Source organism: Rousettus aegyptiacus, unplaced genomic scaffold (assembly GCF_014176215.1).
Source record: "Rousettus aegyptiacus isolate mRouAeg1 unplaced genomic scaffold, mRouAeg1.p scaffold_m13_p_11, whole genome shotgun sequence".
NCBI classification, from domain to species: Eukaryota; Metazoa; Chordata; class Mammalia; order Chiroptera; family Pteropodidae; genus Rousettus; species Rousettus aegyptiacus.
The window spans coordinates 34,635,096-34,651,905 of NW_023416286.1; the positions used below are offsets into that span (position 1 = coordinate 34,635,096).

Below are 16,810 nucleotides of genomic sequence, written 5' to 3' on the forward strand. Positions count from 1 at the left end.
CAGAATTTAGAGTTAGAAAATCTGGGTTCCAACTGTGTTTGGCCACTTTCTATCATCTTATTGTGAGACAATCGTTTCCACAAATTTCTAATACTTCATCTGTAAAATAAAATTAAGAATATATTCAAAGATTATTGGGAAGATTAAATCTGCACAGTTTTGATGGAAGTATTTTGAATACGAATATAAATAAATAACTCCTCAAAGGAGTTTTGAAAGTATAGACTCCCATCTTGCCATATGGTTTAAGGTTAAATTAAAGGAATCTAAATGTTCATTTTTAAATTAGTAATGTTTTGATATGAAATTTTAAAAATTGTTTCTGTCCACGTTTTATTTGAATGCTTCTCATCTTCAAATCCATTCACAATATAAGCCTTTCTTGCCATTTATATTTCTTAGTAGTTCATGCTTTACATTAATTTCAAGAGATTTTAGTTTTCCAATGAGAAATAGTAGCTATAACATCATACTGCTTTGAATTATCACCTATCCAATATTCTCAGGGAGTACTAAAAAGATATCCATTGTGATATCCAGGTATCTGTCAGCCTTTATAAAATTTAGAGCCAACTAAGAGTAAACATGAATAATGAAATCTACTTGCAATTTTGGGAACACACAGTATAAGTTTAATATTTCTTGTATCTCTTTATAAGGTACTCATTTATCATATTGAAATTGAAGTTGTTCTTGCAATAGACTCAGAAATCAGATTAATCTAATCACGTATTGCTGGAAAAAAATAATTAAGTCATAAATAGCAAGAGAATTCATTGATCATAGATAAAATAGAAGTGAAATATTGTTGAGCAATTTTAACTGAGTAAGAGAATTAAACTCAGAGATGCTGTTTCCTGTTTCTCTGGTATAAACAAAGAGGCCACATCACTGGCCTCTCCACAAACTGGATATCCCAAGGCCATATCCCTCTTCTTTCCCTCCACTTTCCCTAAGGAGAATTCTAGGTCATAATAGAACAAGAATTGGTATAACTTTCCTGAAATGACTTGCACTTCCTCTACGTTTATATTTGTGTCATCTTATTATATGATGAGCTAACATCTATTATTAATTGATGCACTAATTAAAGCCATACTTGCAGTTTCCATTAGCTTATTCCCTAAATTCTTCAGAGTTGGCTGTCTGGTTTTAATCAAAACCAAATGGTAGTCCAAGTTCCCAGCCTGGAGCAGCTAGGAGGAAGTCATTCAGTGGAGGCACAAGAAAGCAGAAAAGATAAACAGATGATAGTTGACAAAATTTGTGCCGGCCAAAGGATGCAGATACTGTGAGTTGCTTCAGAGATGTGATTCAGGGACTCTGTCATGCTAGATGGAAGCAGTTGCAAGTGGTTAATGTCAGCAAGACTGTAATGGGATCAAGATGGAGTCTGTCTTCTGCTTTTCCAGCACTGGATTTGTGTAACTGGAGAATTCTGACTGGAGGTAATGCTGTATATGCCAGGACACAAACTATTTTAATTCTGTGAAGGATTCTTGGGATTGGAGAGATCACGAAGAAAACATTCCATTTACTGGATTCTTGGGATTTTACTTACAGATCTTCTCAGGTATAGCATGTAAGCCTGCAGAGTTTTAAATTGTAAGTAGTGTAAAAAAGGCTTTTAAATTTAGAAGAATTACGGTATTAAAACTGAATTTGTCTTGCTCTCCTAAAAGATCTGTAAAGGTATTTTGATTAAGTTCTGCCTATACATTTAATAGAGTGAAAAAGGAAGAGAATTTTCTTTCTTTCTTTTTTCCTCATAAGCAGTGCAAGATAGAAAAAAGCTTTACGACTTTATGACTCTCCAGCTAATCACCTCAAGAGCTTTGACAAACTCACTTCAGTTCTGTGTAAAATCAGAACTCCTACAACGCCCAGGCGGGCTCCGCTCTCCCCCTCCCCTCCGCTTCGTGCAGTCTTTCTCACATGCACACTCCTCAGAGGCAGGAAATGCTTCCCAGGCAATCTGGGCCTGGTTGTGGAGGCCCCTTTCGCAAAACATCAGTCTGAATTTAGTAGACAGAAGTCACTAGGAACGCCTTGACAGACTCCTGCTTTAGCTAAGGCTCCCTCCAGCTGCGGAGGGTGTTTTTGTTAGAAACACACACTGCTTAAAACTGCTTAGAATAGAGCCATGATCTCAACCACGAACTGTGAACTTATATTTTGGAGAAACTAACGGGGACGGACTTCTTTCCTAACCTGAGTGTCGAACAATGTCATGCCTTGGCGTTTCAGCTCCTCGTTGTCTAGGTAAGACGTTGTGGACTATCTATCTTTATACTTTGAGGCAATCTTTGAAGAGGCAGAAAGGTTGGGGTAAATGTTAGCATCTTGCACTGAGTGGTGAATTCTTAGGTTTTAGAACTAAGCCATGAAATAAGAAGTGGAAAATGTTTAATAACTAGAAAACTGTGAGTCAATTTTTTTTTTTTTTTAGCAAAATGTCAATTTTAAAATAGGCTCCACAGAGACTTGACTCTTCCTCCATAAACTAAGATTTTATTTTGATCCTTCTATATGCTTTTCTTATTTACGGATAGAGCTATAAGACCAAGTTTCCTATTGCATAGCATAATATGAAACAAACACATATTCTCTCTCACATAAGTGTGAGGTGTAAATTAATTCTTTTTATCTCTCCCCTTATGGCAACAGGGAGAGTAGATAGCACTAGAGTGACTTTTCTTAATAATGAATATTTGGTGTCTCATTTAAAATATGAAGATTGGATTCCTCAATAATTCCCCCAAACCATTTTTAATCGCAGCTCAAGCTGCTAATGTACAGCTTAAGTTTCATTTTTTTAAAAAAGTAAATACATGGAATTTCATCTGTCCTAAGTAGTATTTCATCTAATTTGCAAAAATTTAAATAAAAATTGAACTTAATTTATATTAACTTTCCCAAATTTACTGTTCAAGTTATATTTTGTGTGACTGTTATTGAATAACTGAAGTAAATCTCAATGACGAAAACATTCATTCTTACTATTTAAGGCAGCCAGAAATTATTACAATTATTTGAAAAACTGATCATGTGTTTGTAATTCATCTAATCATAAAATTACATTTCCACTGGCCTATAGTCTCTTTAAGGTATCTTAAATGTTTAAATGTGTAATATATGAGGAAATATATTTAGTAATAAAGAAATAACATACACTTTTAATACATAATATACTGTAATATTTATATTTCTGAATATTTAGAAATAATTATTTTATAGAAATAATATGCAATGGTATGTGAAGGGGACAAATATACATGTATATTTCCAAACCTATTAGATGAACACGAAATACACTAAATGAAAGATGAGAGCAGTTGACAGCTGAATCATAAGAAATCAAATGTTTTAATCATAAACTTTTATATAGTACAACGTGACCATTTTCTGTATTAGCTAATTATTTTTAAATTCTATGCTGGAATAACATATATTGATAAATTTTAGCTATTCACTACCAATTTAGGTTATGTTAAGACTTAAATATGGTAAAAATAACCTATTTTAAGTACATTAAAAAATTTCGACCTATCTAAATTATGATTTAATAAAATCCCTGAATAGTCTTTCAAGGAAGGAAGAAATATGAGACATCACTTTTCAAATGCTATCCTGAGGTTGCCACAGGAGCCAAAGAATGACATTCAAAAGTGACCTGTCCAAGGTCACACCACTAGCTAGTAAAAGAGTTGACAGTGAAACCATAGTACTCTATTTTATAATTCATATAGCTTTATACTACATCATCATGCTCTCAAACAATGATTATGCAGAATAAAATATACACACGTCCAATAGAAGGCTACTTTTAAACAGAAAATTGGAGTGTATCTTTAAAAAAAAATAAAAAGGCTTAAAGCTGTTACAGAGTGGGAAAAAAAATAAACCCATGGTTTTAAAAAAAGAATCAAATTTACTAAGTAATAAGATTTTCTCAAATGCAAACATTTTCTTAAAAAAAATTAATATGCCTTCTACAAACACTTTAAAGGAGTAACTCGTTTGTGACTATTCTGTTATATTTTGAGATTATGCCAAGAAAATCAATCCATATGTTAATAATCATATTAATTTTAAACTGATGTTTCTTAAAAACATAGGGCTACTAAAGAGCTTGTCTGATTTATATCCTTGTATTCAAATGATATCATAATGAACCTTTCCATCTTATGACATTCAGAGATTTTACAACCTCCCATTGGAACTGGTTTAAGGTACACAGACTTTCTTTCTTTTATCTAACTTAAATCTCTAATGCTGCAGGCTATTTCTAGTTCTATAGGTTTTTCCTCAGTGGAAATATAAAAAGCTTAAATGGAAATATGAAAACATAAGTATATATTTCTAGGCCAAATAAGCCTGCTTTCTTTTATCATTTTTTCTCCAGCTTATTTTCAGTCCTTTATTTGATTATATCTATTCTGAGCCTTCTACAAGTTTCTTTAGTTGTAGAATACAGAGCTTGTTACAATATATAAGTAAACATTTGCCAGTGTAGTATAAAATGGGAGAGTTGGCTGCATCATCTGTATCATACTTCATATGTGATAATATATGTTGCTATGGATGCTGAAACATAGCACCTTTCCTCGGAAACTAATATATGTCATTTTTAATGTAGGCTATTTCTTCAGGAAAAATATGTGTCATGATGCTTTTGTCCCCCATTTTTATGAAACAGATTGGATTTCCTGATGTTATTACCATTTAAAAGTTACACTATTCAACATCTCCAGTGGCTATGAACCACATCATTGGAATGAGTAATAAATGCAGTAAAGTAATAGCCTATATAACTGACTACGTGATTCCTAGAGGGCCTAGGTAAAGAAAGTGCATAATGTTATTTTTCTCTTAAGGGCATAAAAAAGGAGAATTTTTAGTCATGGTTTAATCTCACAGAGGTTTTATAGGCTTAAAATAAGTCTAAATTAAGACATCAAAAAGTTTCTTTGTTGTTTTTATCCTGTTTGTTCCTTCTTGAAGAATGAATGAATTGGTGTCAGTATTATCTTACGTGAGAATCTCTCTACAGAAATCATTACAGCACAGGAAATCTCCAAATGAAAGATGACCTAGATCTGAAACAGAGAATTTTATCAAAATAGAGAAATGTCAAAAAATTAAAACATAAAAATTTAAAAAGGATGAGGGAAAACTTAAAACTTCCAGACCTGAAGGAAGTGGCTTGAGTATTGTACCTTCTTCCCTCATATGAATGATAATCTCCTTATGTGCACAACTTAAACCAAGGAGCTTTATGGAGAAGCTCGACTCCAGGTTGACCTTGGCGTGGATATAAAAATACATTTACTTCTATGGTTCTAGTTTGATATTAAACTGCTAGTCAGTTCATAAAGTTCTGAGGAATAGATGGGCTTAGTTTTTAAAAAAGTTAAAACAGAATAAAGATGAAAAGTGTACTTTGAAACCTAGTTTTAAAAAAAAAAAGATTGTTGATTTTTGATTCGATAGATTATAAAGTACATAAATGAACTTGAAAAGATTATACAGGGACACTGATGCAAAAAAAGCTGAAGGAACTGTAAAAAGTATACATATGAACTTGTTCATTAATTAAGATAGAATAGAAAAAAACATTGTAGCTAGTTGTAAGTGTGAAAAGGTTGTTTTGTGTTAGATTGAATTAATAAGGTGTTTCAGCAACACAATGCAAAAAATTCAAAGTAAGTCCTATTAATGGAAATGAGATAGAAAGGGTATAGGAAGATCAGAGAGCAAGTTTAGAAATTCAGTGTTTCTTTTTATTCTTTTTATTCCCAGCAATTAGCAAAATACCTAGAGTGTCAAGTGCTGTCATTACCTGTTTGTCAATTAATGTTTGTGGAAAAAAATATGAAGGAGAGAGGAAAGAAAGCACAACCAGTATTGAGGAATAGGCATTGTGTGTAATTCCTCTACCCACCCCTCCCCCGCCAAACATCCTATAATAGATTATTTCATCCTTAAAGGGGAAAGAAAATAGGAAGTTGGCAAGAGTCATCAGAGCCTGAGGCCAGAGGTTAACAACACTCTCATAAGATGACATTACAACTTCAATTAGACCCAGAAAGAAGCCTGAGCATCCAGAAATAGTTTGAAATTAAAAGTTACATGAGACCAATGGGAGCAGAGAACTAGTGAATTTTCCACAATTTAAATGGGGTAGTGTACTGAGAAGCCTATGGGTAGAGTCAGAAAGCTATCTCTGATTTGCATTTTTGCCATTTGATGTTCTGTGATTTGAAGCATGCCCCATAACTACTTTCAGCTTCTGCTTTTTATTAGTAAAGTGGGAGAGATCATGAAAATACTTATATCACCAGGTCATTTTGAGCATCGTATAAGATTTTTTATATGCAAATTGTTTTGCACACAATATAACAAACAAATATTTGTTTAAAAAATAATAAGTCTATTAGTCAAGAAAGAAAAAAATTATGATGTTTCACATTTTGTTCAAATTGTTCACCTACGTTGAAATAATAGCAGTACACAAAAGTTAGGTCCAACTCATTTCAACCATGGTTTCTGCAGCTAAGATAAATCAAAAACTGAAGAAGTCATTGTCATCATCATCAGCGTCATCATCATGGTTCACTTAGCATTTAATGAGTTCTTGCAATATGCCACGGGTTAAGTGTTCAACATATATTATTAGCTCATTGTTATTTTAGCTCAATGTTATTATTTTACTAACAACAATTTTTTTACTATTCCCATTATAGAATAAAGTGAGAAAACTGAAGAACACAAAACTTAGGTAACTAACCCAAATCACCAGGAAAAAAAATAGTGCTTTAACAAATATCTTGTTTTCACATAAAATGGTGATAATAATTCCTACCCATCAATAAGAGCTTGAGCTAGTTACTTAACATTGCCAAAATTCTTCCCTATAAAACTAGGGCAAGGATAGTACCTACTTCATAGTGTGTTTTTGAGCATTATTACTAAAAGAGGTAGCATAAGTAAAAAATCAAATACAGTACCACCAGTAAATGCTTAATAAATGGAAGCTTTTTTTTTTTTCACTATTTCTATAATCATGATCATCAAATTTTTCTAATGCACCTACTATTGCTTGGATATATGGAAAAACACTTGACAATAAAAACAAGTCTAAATGTACATAAGTAAATGACAAAGTAATATGAGAATTATAGATATTAAATACAAAAAGCACAAGTTTATGTCAGAGGCAGCAACCTAACAGAAATAGTTAAGTTCCCATTGATTTCACATTCTTGATTTTAGTAAAAGTTGTATTTATTGAATGACTAAAATCTCAGTATTCTGTTGTCACCTAGCTATCGGAACACCTGCTCTGATATAGACATATCTTTTATATTTAGTGATTACTGTGTCTACCATTAGAGTGTTCTTAGAAATGACAGTAAAGCTAAAGATAGAAAGCAGCCACTTAAAGCAAAGCCACATCTCGCCATGCTGATGATAAAGCATTATAATCCATGTCCCTTGTTGAAAAGAAATGTCTTTTTATAATAAGGCAAAACCACATTTAATCATACTACTTTGCTATCCAAAAAAAAAAAAAAGGCAGCCAAACTCTTGATATCAAATTTAACTCTAAGCTACTTCTTGCTGCATGCAAAATTCCAAGTAAAACAACCAATATTTTTTTTTTGGTTATATGAGATTCTTTAGATAAGAGATAATAAGGCAAAAAAACAAATGATTAACTGTTTGTTAATAAATTTATCTGCAGAAATATCTAAGACACAGTGTATTTCTAAATGTGCCAAATATTCTGCAGAGGATGGAATGCTATTATTGAAAAGACTACTTAAAAAAAAAAAACACATGGTAATCCAAAGAAAATAGAGATATCTAGAAATTATTGCATCCATGATACAGTATTATCCTCCATGACTCGTTAATTCTGGGATTTCTTGGAAACCAGTTATCCTCAGAAAGATTTTCATGATATCAGACAGTATCATGAAATGTTTCAAGACTTTCTCAAATTACTTGTGGATTATTTAAGAAAACCTGGCTGAACTGAGCTATAAAGTGGTGGTAAGTCAAACACTGCCAGTATCAGTGTTCCTCCCCGCAAGAAAATTAGTAACTACTAAGGCTACATTAAATAGCAGGAACCTGGAGGTAAAAATAGGTGCCATGGAAATAATACCTTCCAATTTTTAAAACCCTGCTTTTTTTTCTGATGAGCTATTTTCTAGTGGATTGATAGTTAATTTTCAAGTTTGCCTGATTCCTGAAATATCTTTGACTCTGAGACCTAAGAATGAGAAAAAGTTTTCCAAGCTCAGTAAAGCTGAGATATACACAAAACAGGTAAATATTAAATGGATACCTTTAAATTGGGTACCTACTTCATCTTTCTTCTAAAGACTAAAAATAATGGAAATTTGGATGTGTCTCTTGGAAAAGGTGATGTATTACTTATTCCACTGACTTAGTTCTTTATAAGTGGTTTATTCTGTAATTTACTAAAATTTTTAATGATTCCAGACAGCCTGAAGATATGAAGGCTATTTCATATATAATATTTTAAACTTCATTAAGCAATTTACAAATAAAAATTTTAACAGAGGTTTGTTTTTTCCACAGTTAGCTAATGAGACATAATGAGTATTTGGCAAAGTATGGAAAAGTAAAATAATTTTGTGAAGGATTAAAACACAGATTGCTATTAAAGAAAGGAAATCTGCATGAAATCAAATGGAGATAGTCTTTCATCATGTTATTAAAGGTCTCTCTCTCCCACAGTGTAATTTTAGCCCTATCTAATTTGGATTAGGTAGCATGAATATTTTAAAGAAAAGTATTGTCTTTTAATAAGAGTTGGCTACCCTAACTAGATTTACAGGAAATTTTTAATGTGTTATTAACTTTTATGATATTTATTAATGCATTTACATAAAGGAATTAAGAAAAATCAGATCTATCCTATGCTTTCTCGACACTCCTAAGATTCTTGCATGTGTAACATCAGTTTGGCAATAAAAAGCCTTCCTCTCCATGTTATTGTTGAGTTGATGGGCAACTGAAGATGTATAAATGTGCACAATTTAGTTTGCTAGATGATTTGTTCTTTGACATCTTCATCAAGAAAATTAATTTCATTTTGGCCTCCACAAGTGTTCCCTCTAATGAAGATTTACTTTGACATTAGTGAGTACATTTGAAGAACTGTAGTAAGCTTTGATCATGTCTGTTTCTATGTTGTTGATTCTATTCTAATTGTCTAACTTAATTCAATAAGTGTTTGGAAGACTCTTACTACCTGCAAATGTGGCAGCCTGAGAACAGGCTAAGATACATTAAGATTTCAAATCACTTTAGGATGTTTCCAATCTCTCTGTCTTATCAATGAGACCCTTATCATATAGCAACAAAGTAAGCCAGTGTAGAAATGTTGTTTCTGGGTTTAGCCACAATTCTCTATTCTTGCAAGAGTGAATTGTAGAGAGTTTAACCTATTTTTAAGTAAAAGGAGATTATGTCCCTTATAGTTTCTCTTCCTTCTTAGAGTGACTGAGAATATGCTATGTGATAGATTTTATACATCTATATAATTTAAAGTAGTAGTAGTAGGAGAACATGACCTAAAAGTTTAACATGGGATAGGTAATTAAGAAGAAAGGCCCTAAGGGAAATCAGGAGTACCTCTGTCCATCTAAGGAAAAAGTAGAAAAATACAAAGAAATTGTCAGTACTATTATGTCTTTATTTTTCCTTCTATTAAATATACAAGATTTGTGTGAAAGTATTTAAAAATTACCCAGGGTTAATCATATATATAGATACATAAGTGTATCTATATATAGATATGTTTGTGTATGTATATACACATATATACATATATATACACACATACACACACACATAATTCGTGTTTTGAAAGAAGAAAACAAGATATTTACATTTGAAGAGATGACTCAAAAGTTGACATCTTTTCAAGTGCTATGAGTGAACTGTACAGAAAAAGTTGGGAAATAACATAATGAAAAATTACTCTTTTCATAAGTACTTACTCATTTAAAGCTATTTATATATTATTTTCTATATCTTAAACTTTTATTTAGATAATATTTTAGAAAGACTGTAGCTAAAGGGATTATCAAGAATACCTGTCTTGAATTATAAGAGGTCTCAGAGGGTTGGGGGAAGAAAGGAAGACATAAAAAAAACCCACCTAAGAATCTCATGGAAAACTGCACTGACATGGATGGCTGAAAATAAATACCCAAACCAGCAGCTTTATTTTTATGGTAGTGTGAGACAAGTATGTGTGAAATTGTGAGGTTGTGGTATGCTGAGTGAGGAGGGAATAAAGGGGATTGGTTTGGTCCCACTGGATATGTAGAGAAACTGCAGCATATTTATGTGTCAATTAATTCTTAAAATTATTGCTTTGGAACATAGTAAAATTTAAATTATTATTTAACATGCTTTCAGAGATTCATAGATAAACTTTTTCTCTCTATTGCAAGCAAATAACACACAGAATTGTAATTCTTAAAACTTTTTAGCTATTTCTCCTGATATATGCCTCCATATTTCTAAACAATGTGATTATACTATTTTTCCATTCCATGGAAAATGAAGCATTAGCTTTCGGAAACTATTCACCCACCATCCCTAACCCCATGCCCTACAAAACCCTATGTTTTAAAAATAGTTGTATAATTTGTATTAAGTCAGTGTGTACTATTTGCATAATTTTAGGTACATAAAAATTTCATAGCTAAGCCAGGTAGTATACTGTGATTACAGTCTTTTTCTTTTAAAACTTTTTGTGTTTCCTGGAGTTAATTGATTTTTCTAGTTTTCTGTGTCATTATTACTAATTTTTTCACTTAAATTATCTAACTTTACTATAAAATTCCCCTCAGTGTGTTCACATACATCATATAATTATTATTTTTGTGTTTTTTTTCCTTAGAGATATCTCTTATAGAGAACTTTAGGATTAGTGTGAAATCACTATCCACTAGACCTACTACATAAATTTTAACCTGGACATTCCATCTCTAATCATTGTGTTGAATTCCTGACTTCCATATTGCCATATCTTTTCCATTTTGTTTTTATTCTCTCGTTTGGGTGGAACTGTTCCTCTAGTAATTTCTTGAGAAGAGGGAAAAATGATTTAAGGCATCTCATAAAATTTCAAGTAAGAAATAATTTCCCACCAGAATTTTGAGGGCATATTTGCCCATCTTATTTCTAGCATTGCAATTGAGAAATCTAATACCATTTCCATGCTCAATACCAAATATATAACCTCTTTTTTTTCTTCTCTCTAATAACATTTGTAACCATTTGCTTACCTCTGAAATTTCACAATATTATTTCTTGGTGCAATCTATTTTTATTCTTTATTTATTGCATACTTCAAGGCTTCTCTTCAACCTGAAGACTTGGGTCATTAGTTCTAGAAATTTATCTGATATTTATTCCTTTGGAAAATTTCTCCCATCAATTTTTTCTGAAATGTTCCAGAGAAATGTGATTTCCCCCCAAGGTGAATAATGACTTTCTAGTTGTAAGTAATTCTGTGGAGTTTATTGTTGCTTCTGCTGTCTTTCCCAAAGAGGTGATTCTGGAATAGTAAAAATCTGAAGCCAGGGGGAAGCCTTCCTCCATAGATAGGAAATCTAACTTAACTCTCATTTTACCTGGCTATGTTCAAGGCAGGAAAATTCCCACAGAAGGCCTCATTCATGAATTTCCTTCCCTGGAAGCCCTACCCAACATTTATACCATCCCCTACGCAAATCGCCATTAAGATAAGGAAGGAAGGAAAGAGGAAGGAAGGAAGGAAAGAAGGAAGGAAGGAAGGAAGGAAGGAAGGAAGGAAGGAAGGAAGGAAGGAAGGAAGGAAGGAAGGGAGGGAGGAAGGAAGGGAGGGAAGAAAATAGAAGGGAGAATTGATAATCCTCTCCTCTGTGTTAAGCTTTCCATGGTATTTGTGGCCATGCAAGGACTTATTCTCCTTGTTTACATGAGTTTCTACCATAAAATTGCAAGCGTCTTTAGGAAAAGTAAAATACATTATTTAGTTTTATATTTCCAATGTTTAGCAGAGTGTCTGTGGACCCATTGGCCACTAAATAAACACTTGTTGAAGAATTTATGATCATACAGTGTTACTGTCAGTTCTAGAGTACTGCCCATTTAATTTCAGCTATAGGTCTTTCATTTGAGCCATGTTCTTTCCAACTGTAGAATCAACAACAGTGATTGTCATCATGCTCTTCTTCCTTAAAAACAATTGCCAAGCCAAAATGTAAGGTATGTGTTTATCTCAGAAGCAAGGTCAAAGGAGACCATAATCATTTGATATCAGTTATATGTCAATGATTCTCAAAAGAATATTTTCATTTGTTGTTTTCATAGTTTTTTAGTACAATAACAGTCAATTATAATTAATTTAAAAATATATACTGTTTACTATGAATGCTTATTTTATGGAGTATTAAGTGTTACAAAATTAACCCAAATAATAAATACGAAATCATTTTATCTAAACACCCTATGCACTAATATCACAAAAAGTAAATTTGGACATTTCACAAATATTTTCCAGAATGTTACATAATTAGCGGTACATACAGTTTCTTGTAATATTAATACAGTGGTGTTTAAACACATGCATTTAAAAAGTGAAAAATCCCCATGGAAATTCACTTCATAAAATCAACACCTTGGAATGACCTATACTTTTCCAGATCCTTCATCCAAATCCTCAGCAGCTGAGCTCATTCTGAATGAAACTGCATAAAAAGGATTACAAAAAAAAAAGTAATAGAAATTTACAAAATAAGTAGTCGATAGTTAGAAATGTAATTTTAAATAAGGCAGGGTGGTAAGGTGGCTTATAGGGAAAGTCAAGACTTTTACAAAGACTTCTCAATCTAACAGACATATTCAAGTTAATTCATTATTTAAAAAATGAGGCAAATATGCTCAGACTCAATTGCAAATAATCCAATGTTCCTTTTTATTACTATTCTGTTCAGCCTATAGATCATGATGGCAGATATTAGCTATAAATCTTATAAATCAGAATTACAAATCAGTAAGTGTGAATAAGAAAGGTTGTGTGTGTATGTGTGTGTGTGTGTGTGTGTGTGTGTGTATTTAATTTATTTGACCACAGGATATGGAACAAGTACTCCAAATATAGTAATGGTGGTCATAACGATATTTAGGAAATTTTATGTCTTGAAAGTAATGATGCTGTAGACTCAAAGGACTGACTTGGAAATATCTAAAGAAGCTAGATAAGAAATTAGGATAAGAGTTAATATTGTGTTGGATATACCTAATTTATAATCTCTTTTTGTAGCTAGATTGTCTCAGAACTTGTTGAACTGTGTTCTTTTGACATTATAAAAATACCTTATTGTCAAGGTTGAATGAAATGCATTAATTAATATTATGGTAAGGTCTTAAAGGCAAAATTTTAATTTAATCTGCTTCCCAAGGGGTTAATAAAACTTTATTTCTCCTTAGTAGAAGAAATGACACCAGAATTCAGTCTCAACTTAAATGTAAATGTGGCTTATGAAATGACACAGTAATACCACTTAGAATTTCTTAAGTTAGCTTGCACTTTCTACAATGGATAAAAATTAAAAAATAAAAAAATATATCTAAAACAGAACCACTCTATTACAACCCAAATTTGCCCATGAAAGCAGAAATTTTCTGACATTCATCTATGCGTTTTTTCCACTTTCCATTGCCTCCCACACTATAATGACTTATGCATGGAATTCAGGGACTTTATATTTTCTTTTGAGAGCAAAATGAATGCCAACATGGAAAATGTGAATACTGATCATTTTCGAAGATGGTCACAGACCTCTGAGGAAACCAAATAGTATCCAGAAAGATATTTGGTCAGGGTAGGGTACCAAATTCTAGTACATTCCTTAATTTCACTGGTCTTTACATTGTTGAAATATTTACCTTCCTGGCATATGCTTAGTGCTTAGTCAGAATAGCTTGAAATTTTGGGTTAAAAGTCAGAGTTCTTTTCAATAGACTGCAGTGACCCAAAACCAGCACAGCAGTTAATCTTGTTTATGGCCGAAATCAATAAGCCAATCCATGTTATGTGCTGACAGTTCTTCTGTGGAATAAAAACTACAAGTGTTTGCTCTTTTCATGGAATTTTTCTTTTATAGTCCACTAATTTGGTTTCATTATGAGACAACATTTGGGTCAGTCCTTCTTATTAGGTTGAGTTTACATGGGTATCATTTGCTTCCTTTAACTAAAGGTTTGAATCATTCAGGGCAAAAAAGGGTGAATAACAGGAATGTGTTTATATACTGACTTTATCTTATGCCTGGTTTTCTTGTTTACTTAAATTTTTATGGCCAAATTCTAACAGAAGTATACAAACTAAATACCATAGAAGCCAAAAAGAATGAGACTGAAATTTCTGAAGAATTGTCCCAATTGTCTTGTCATGTTCACATCTTCCTTTTGATTCCCTTGAATTCCTGCCTGAGGAGTTATGTAGAGAGAAAAGGTGGAGGTGGGATCTCATTCCATGGAGACAGTGAAGTGTGTTGGCTCTCTAAGCCTGGCCTTAGAACCAGGGCCTGGTTTGATTCCTGGGTTACTTCCTAGATGTATCACCTTAGGCACGTAAATGTATTTATCCTGAGGTATTGTAAATGGTATGTGTTATGCTTTCTTATCCATGAATTATGTGTTAGTATGAGCTAAACTAGATTATTCCAGGTTTCTTAGTCACTCCCTGGAGTAAATACATCCTGACATTTAGGGACTGTGCTAGCTCTTTCACACACTAATACATTACAAATGCTGTCTATGTAGCTCAAATTTTGCATGAACAGTTCCCTGGTGGCCTTTGTTGCAATTCAAACCAAACAATGAATAGATTTCTGTAAAGACTTGTATTCACAAATATAAGTCAAGAAATCGTGTAAGCTAGGGCAACAAGTTACTTCCAGCGAATTTTATTAAGTGTTGCAAGCCAAATATTTTCTAAATGGAGTTTTAAATGTTCAATATTTATATCTTTATTCATTAATAGATCAATCAACTGTAGTTAAAAGTATTGTCAATGTTTTTTTGATCACAAATATTCAACGTGAAATTTTCTTCTAATATTAGGTTACTTCTTAAAGAAGTAACACTATAAAGCTATATTAAACAGAAATTTTATAAACTCTTTTACTTACTCTTTCTAGCACAAATTAAGTGCTTTTTTCCCCAAGATATATTTTCATTTTAGTATCATATCCTGAACTATATATATTTTTAAATTTTTTTATAGGTGGCAAATGACAAAACTCACTTTCTTCTTCAATCAGTGAATTCGAAATAATCTTTCATCAAGTTCCATCTCCTTTAGTCTCATATGGAATGTATCTCTCTATCTGTTGTTAAACTACGATGACATGTCTGTAGCTATCAGAAAGAGAAGCTGGGAAGAACATGTGACCCAATGGATGGGACAACCTTTAAATTCTGATAATCATAACACAGCATGTCATCATGGACTAGTAGCTGAGAGCTTGCAGGCAAGTATGGAAAAAGATGCAACTCTAAATGCGGACCGCAAAGAGAAGTGCGCTTCACTACCAGACTGCTGTCATGGATCAGAGCTGAGAGATTTTCCTGGGAGGCTAATGGGTCACATTTCAAAGGAGGTGGATGAAAATGACAGCCATGAAGGTGAAGAACAGTTTCTTTCTCTGGAGGCCAGCACAGAAACACTAGTGCATGTTTCTGATGAGGATATCGATTCCAATCTATATCTTACAGATGATAAACGGATTTTAAATTCCCAAGGCCATAAAACGTCAGACCAACACAGTACCAAAGAAACAGCCTCCTTAGTAAAGACACTGCCTATCACGGAAAGTAATCAAGATTCGTCTAACTCCTGGAGAGTGGCTGGTGGGGCTGATTTAGCACTGGTAGAAAAAAGCAGGGAGAGAAAAGGTATTGACATTATAAGTAAGAGCCTGGAGCTTTGTAATGATATAAGCTTAAGTGAAATAAAAGATGCATCCAAAATAAATGAGTGTGATTCACTGAATGTGAAAGATATTGTGCCTGAGAAGCAATTGCTTAATTCTGCTGTAATTGCTCAGCAACGAAGGAAATCTGACTTCCCTAAAGATGAACATGAAAGAAACACCTGCAGTGTAGTACCAGACGAGTTCTTTACTAGTCCTTGTACAGACAGAGGACTGCCATTATTAAAAGCAGATCCTGGAAGCTGCCTTCTGCAGCCTTCTTCCTGCCCTAGTGGAATGTCAGCTGAAAATGGCCTGGAGAAGAGTGGCTTCTTAGAACATGAAAACAAAAGTCTTCCAAAGGTCAACTCAGGAGATGGCATGCAGTGTTTACACTTAAAAGAGACTCTGGCCACCCAGGAACCCACAGATAATCAAGTCAGACTTCGCAAAAGAAAGGTAAGACACATGCACAGATTATTTAGCTTTTGGAATTTTGTAAATATCCTCGTTTTCATCAGTTATTATTTTGCTAGCATTAAAGAGATATGTAGATGTTTCTTTTTCCTTACAATATAACTGTATAACTCAAAGAGTACCTTCTTGGGGAAACCATCAAAATATGGAAAAATGAAAATATAATTATCCATTTCACCAATAGTATTTATAATGGTTTATGAACATTCTATTTTGGGATTGTATTGAAGACAATATTGGTTTAAATTTCTTCAGTTGGAATTAAATAGCCACCAGATAGCTCATAGTTCAAGGCCCATCTAAAGAGTGATCTCTAA

The 16,810-nt window shown here is 32.8% G+C and overlaps 1 protein-coding gene across 3 annotated transcripts in view; it reads left to right on the forward strand.

Moving 5' to 3' along the window:
* The first annotated feature begins 1,938 nt into the window (after positions 1-1,938).
* Positions 1,939-16,810, forward strand: part of DLC1 (DLC1 Rho GTPase activating protein) — a 351,657-nt gene continuing 336,785 nt past the window's right edge. For 2 of the 3 annotated variants that reach the window (XM_036228700.1, XM_036228701.1), the window contains exons 1-2: positions 1,939-2,262; positions 15,329-16,475. In XM_036228700.1, coding sequence (XP_036084593.1) covers positions 15,453-16,475 — 1,023 coding nt within the window. In that variant the 5' untranslated portion in view covers positions 1,939-2,262; positions 15,329-15,452. The remainder of the gene's footprint in view (positions 2,263-15,328; positions 16,476-16,810) is intronic. The other variant, XM_036228702.1, reaches the window with a different exon arrangement.